Consider the following 6216-nt stretch of genomic DNA (forward strand, 5'->3'; position numbering starts at 1 on the left):
GCACTAAGTCCCTCCCCCATCCACCTTTATTCTTTTCTTTACAATAAGGCTTTCAAATAAGTCATGGTTGTACGGCAGTGAAACATTGGTGTTGAACAGTGATGTCATGCTGTCGATGATGATGATCATACTTCTCACATGCCCCATCAGTAGTATCACCGTTTAACAAGTAGCCATTCATTGTAGCCTGACTTGTATGCCGAGGAAGCAGAGCGCTCAGAGTGCAACATCTTCTACAGGATGCAAGCTCGGTGTGGGTTTGTGTAATACTGAAGTAACGGACCAATGCCGTTGCGACCAACAATCGATGTAGCCAGTTGCACTCAATTGACAGACCCCACACACGGGCGAGAACGATGTTACGCTCCATAACACCTCCCCCATTCGGCCTCCCAATTTTTGGTTTCTGTACATCAAGACCTGCAGTTATAACAGTTACAGGATTTTTTGCCTTCTTGTTAAACTGTTCATACTGGCGAACCATCTTCCCAGGTTACTGGAGCAGGAAATTTCCATTCTCAATTAAGTGTATGGTTCGCTTAATTGTGGAAGTTGCAAATCTGATTGACTTATCGTAGACATCTCATCTTGTTTCATTTCTTCGTCAGGACTATCCATCGCTCGAAGCAATCCACTACACCGTTTGTTGGAACGAAATTAACGCGCAATCCTTCAGGTGTAGGTCTGCAATCGACACATTCGAAAAGGACTTGGTAGACATTGAGAAACAAAGAACCGCAAAAGTGAGTCTAGCCGTTTGCTAATTTGTGGGCTGCGAGGTCACCTTCCATCTTGGCGACTGTTCTTGTTGACTTTTGTAAGAGACTATGAGACTGTATTGTACACGCCTGTCACCGTTTCCTCGAGGAATCTTTGATTGAAATGAATTCATTAACCGTGTTGTTCGAAATTGCGCTCATTGAGGCTGGCAGTTCACAACTTGTTGACCGGTCCATCTGACGATCTACACGAAGTGCAAGTGGTTCCAAGTGATTTGGGCTTCCGGGACGGACGAGTTTTAGTTGAATTTACAACTGCCATCGGAAACATCAAAAACAGCATACTAATTTTTGGGATGGGCTTAGCAGAAAGGACAAAACAAAAGGACAGATGAGTCAACGTTCCAACTGCTGCCGTCCGATCAGCACCAGTGGGTTTGAAGTTTGATAAACGGCCGACAATAAGTCATGATGATACAACGCAAAGTCAAGGGATATGGAGGAATAAATTCGGTTTCTGTTGGGTAAACACGTTGCAAAAGAAGTTTTTGGCGCTGAATTTAATGGAAACATCTTCTTGTGAGCGATGTCAGTTCTGGCTGAGAAGCAGCGAACTCCACTACCGCTGTTTCATCCTTGTTGGAAATCATCAACAAAGAACATGTCTTCACATTTTGGATAGATTCGTATCCGCGGACACCAGACGATTCCATCGAGAGCAAATATCTGCTAGAGTGAGGCTCGCTGATTTTAACAAGTATTTTAGCCTGTCACTTTAAGAAGGGACAATTGGAGAAGGTACACTATGGTGCTCCAAAAAGTACAAAATCAGTACGGGACATTGGTCTAGTTGCTTTCCCCAAATTCATCTTATTCCCCGCAGAAAGATGAGAACAGTAAGCTACACCAGTGTAACTAGGTTTTATGTGCATATTCAAGTAGTAATATATCGCGTTTTTTTGCCAGATTCGCAAGGAATTCAACCAGATGACGGATTACCTTGGTGCAAACTCTCACTTATCTTCAGAAGAGTTGCAAGAAGTCTTTGAGGAAGAGATTATGGTAAGTTTCGCGGAGTGCTCCTGAAGCATCCATTGGGGTTAAGCTATGGGAAATAGATCCAACAGAGACCCTCCAGAAAGTAGCCAATTGATGAATGCCATATGAGAAGAGCCAACATCCTCAGCTTGGTCTGTCCGGTAGAGTGGACTGTAAATACAGTAGGTATCATCATCATCATTGTCAGCTGTAATAACCGCGTACTCGTCGTACAGTGGTTGTAGCTGCCGCAGTCTCGTTCACCGATGATTTGAAGGGGGGAGGGGTAGGTAGCTGCGCATTGCAGGCGGAAAGTGATAAATTGGTGCATAAATCCAGCATTGTCAGTGGGCTGTCAAGTGGGACGTTGGAAAAGGAGCTATGCTTTGAAGCCAATAGATTGGATGCACGAGCGGCATTGAGGGCGTGACTGGGCCATGTCTGAGAATGTCGGGGTCCCCATCCAGGAAGACGACAGTGAACAGTGCAGCACAGTTTGCTGGTAATGGCCTTCATACTTCGCTGCCAAGTCATTGTTTGACCACCTCTGGCTCTCTTCCACCCTTCACGTGGTTGTGCGAAAAGAGCCCATCGAGCAAGTTGGTCGACTGGCATACACAGCACGTGGCCAAGCCAACGCAACCGATGCAGTGTGGTCCGTTCATCAATTGAGGGTAAGTTATTTCTCCCAAGTACCATTCGACGTACTTCAGCATTGCTGATCCGGTGTCCCTACCAGATTCAGACAATTATCCAAAGACGCTTCTGGGATCGCTGACCATTCCAACTATCTAAAAGTGCTCTACACATACAGAAGATGGGAATGCGCTGACACAAAATCGAAATAACCTCTTAACGGTAGGCGTGTTTTTCAGCAACAGACATGACGATTAGTGAAAGAAAGAAATGACATATCCGACTCCTCGAACGACGACCCAGTAACTGTGCTGTTTGTGACCCGTATGTCAGGAATTCTTAGGTTCAAAGACGCTTGAAACCCGGTGAACAATGACAAAGGGCGTAATATGTCGTACATCCATTAGGTCACATCAGAGGATCCGTAGAGACTTTGTAGGCCAAACGAACGTTCGATAGAGTGAATAAAGAATAGCCAACTTTTTGTAGAGTTGGAACCCCCGGTGATGTTCGATAACATTGTAATTTCGACGTCATTAAAAAAGAAAACAAATGATTAGCGTAAAAAATAAGATGTGTGGTAGCGTACAAATTCGCTAAGATATTTATGACTTACAATACTACGATAGCACACTGGTTACTTTTAGCCCTGCAAGCCGGTAGAGTGCTGTCATTCACTCGATAAACGGAATTGCGTTAGCTGGAGGCACTGTATTGGTAAACGGCTAATAGCTAAAAAAAACTGAAGACGTACGTGAACAGGCTGGTCGATCCGTCCAACCAGGACAGTTAATGGGTCATCTTTCGAACCATCGGACTAACCAGTTGCGTCGCTCAAGCATGATTATGTCTGCCAGTTCTGACATGATGATTTAGACAGAGCCGTGGTACCTCGCTCGTCTCGTATGCCCTGAATAAAAACCCCCGAACGACCGAAGTAGCACTGTGAGAAACTCTTATGAGAGTGAAATTTGAGTGGCAAAATTTTTCCGGGGTGAAAACAGGCAACTCTTGTGGAGGTAAACAAATCTGCCAGCTGAAGAAATGGTTACTTTTGGTAGTAAAGTTCCGAAAAGATCAGCTGGGGGAAGTCGTGCTCCAGAGATTAAAAGCTCCACTACTGCTTACATTTAGGAAGGAAGAAGTTAGATCCTGAGGAATGGGAGAATAGCGCTGACATGAACGGCACGCAGATCACCAGACTAACCTAGATGTAGCGATATTCATATATTCACACGCAGTTGTGGTACGATTAAGATAGTAAGGAAAGAACATAAGCAAATTTCCACAAAAGACTTCTCACAAGCCAGTTATGCTCTCATGATATGCACCAACTGACGGGCAAATCATTCTAGCAGATCAGAAACCGCACTAGAAGAGTTCATCCATATGTTGTAACTCTGCACCAACGTAGTCGGCCTAGCCGTCGGCGAGGATCGATCAACCAACGTGTAGAAGGAAGATTGTGAAACATAAAGTCTGACTTCCCAGTAGACCGTGATCTGATTTAATGTTCTCTTTCTTAACTTCATCTCACCTCTAACTGTCTGACTGTTTTTGCTAGAGACATGACCCAGTCAAGCCCTTAATAGCGCTCCTGCATCCAAGCTGTTACCTTCAATGCACAGCTCTCTTCCAGACCTCTCCGACGAAAAGGCCACGGAACCCCTGAATTTACGCTTTGATTATATCGGCTCGCGTCTCTACCCCGCCTTCAAAAATCATCGGCGAGCGAAACTGTGACATTTATAGCCATTGTACAATAAGTACGCGGTTCATATACCTGAAAATGATGATGATGATTCTATATAGTGATATATATCTGTTGAAGAACCTGTTGAAAATATTTGTGCTGTTCAGGAAGTAACGAGGTCCATAGCCACAAGCTTCTGACAAACTGAATGAGCATTGCTCATATTTAAGCCCAGTCCTAAAGAATTCTACGTGGTATAACTGTATTTAACTGACCAGAAGCTACGTGATTGTGTTCATAAAACCATATCCTTGATTTTTGTGTAACAGCGAATAAACACTGAGCTGATGATCAATCGGTGTGAAATAGCAAGCCTTGTACGAAATCTGCGCATGACCGAGACCATCAGACGTCGGAAGGTACAACTGACGTGGAGTGATCACAGAGCGCAGTGGCAGATAAGTAGTCGGGAGCGGTGCTTGGACGAGTTCAGGTATGTGATTGGGTTTATTCCCTATACTGCTTGTCTTAAGATGTATAAGATTGTAATCCAAAAGATGAATAAAATACTTTCGAAAAATAGTTATTCAGGTGGTTCACAACTAGCTAAGATTAGATTATGCTTGGACGTCAGATTGGTGATTAAACTGCACACTGATTAGGAGCTCACTACTGTGAGTTAATCATTGAAACGTACACTGATTGATCGCCTCTGTGACTGTCAGAACACTTGGATCCGGTATTCGGTTGGCTGGTTGACACTTGCCTCTTCTGCCAGTCAGTTGCCAGTGGGCAGTCTAGTAGCACTCGTTCTATTCAGTTGTATTTTCCAAGACCATCAATGACGTAAACTGAGATACACCGAACGCACTACTGCATCCGCATGCACCGTTTTTAGTCCCTGGACTAATACAATGACATTCAAAGTTGAGCGTTCAAGGTAAACCAGTTTCATTTCCTGACACCACAATCAAGTTAAACAGAAGAAAAACTCCCGGTACATTGCCTAAAGTTATACAAAAGCTATGCATAAGTTTGCTGAAAGCACTTCGACAAGAATTCTAGGTAGATTCGGTTGGATCTCCATTAAAATCAAACTAGCGTGCAAACTTTCAGTATTCAGCGGAGCAGTACTCCCGTATAGTTCATGTGTAAAATAACCTTTTGGGACACCTGGGCGATTTCCAGTTTGTTGGAGGTAGAAGTCTTTAACCACTGCTTGCCACTGATTTTGGCATTTAAGTCTCGACTGATTGGTTTACTGATTTTTGTTCACTCTTCGAACCGAATCGTCCAGCTGTAACACTATTTCGTGCCGTACCACCCGAAGGAAGCATGAGGGCTGAGATACTGCCAGGTTTTCCAAGCCTAGACAGGGGAAGTCGATAAACAGAGGTCGCGTTTGAACCACGGACCTTCCGGTCAGTAAATTTGCGCTCCAACCATTGAGCCACCTCGCCGCATTGCTCACTATTAGTATGCAGGGGAAAACATCACTTGATTATGCTGGGTATACTTATTACAACTGACCACAAATAGCTTCCAGACTGGCGAAGAAAAATTAGTCAATCAAAGAATACAGTAACTCTATACAACACCAAGATTAACAGTGTAGCGGAAACACAAGAATAACTGATACTCCATGAGCATCGACAGTTATTAACCCCAACAGAAATTACTGCGCATGCATCCATCAAGGCTATCGCCTTCATTGTATAGCCCTCAATCTCTACTACACGAAGTAAGCAGAAACATTTAACGTAAGTGAATAGTTTGGGCAGTCGCGTCCAAATCATGGTTCTCAGCCAGTTATGCGCCTTATCCTTATCGAAAGAAGCTGAAGTGACCAAAACCACCGCACGATTGTGCACCGTTTGTGAGCTAGAAGAGTGAACTGAACTGAACTGAACTGAACTGAAATGAACTGAACTGAACTGAACTGAACCAAAAACGTATTGGCTGACGCAGTCTACCACTTGAAAGAACTACTGGGACTGAACTAGCTTTTATAATATATTTTATTCACGCATATCCCCATGCACCCTGTGAAAGCGAGTCGTAAAACAAGAAGGCCCCGATGGGTACACTTGTCCATAGGCATGGAGACGTATTTGTGCTGGAGCGTTCAGG

At 44.1% G+C, this 6216-nt stretch overlaps 1 protein-coding gene across 1 annotated transcript in view; it reads left to right on the top strand.

Annotated features, from left to right (window-relative positions):
• T265_05313 (hypothetical protein) overlaps positions 1–6216 on the top strand; it is a gene marked incomplete at both ends in the record, with an annotated part of 82770 nt that overhangs the window by 25453 nt on the left and 51101 nt on the right. Inside the window, 2 exons of the mRNA XM_009170296.1 lie at positions 1686–1781; positions 4416–4579. Coding sequence (XP_009168560.1) covers positions 1686–1781; positions 4416–4579 — 260 coding nt within the window. The remainder of the gene's footprint in view (positions 1–1685; positions 1782–4415; positions 4580–6216) is intronic.

This window comes from Opisthorchis viverrini (genome assembly GCF_000715545.1).
Source record: "Opisthorchis viverrini unplaced genomic scaffold opera_v5_98, whole genome shotgun sequence".
In the NCBI taxonomy this organism is placed as follows: Eukaryota; Metazoa; Platyhelminthes; class Trematoda; order Opisthorchiida; family Opisthorchiidae; genus Opisthorchis; species Opisthorchis viverrini.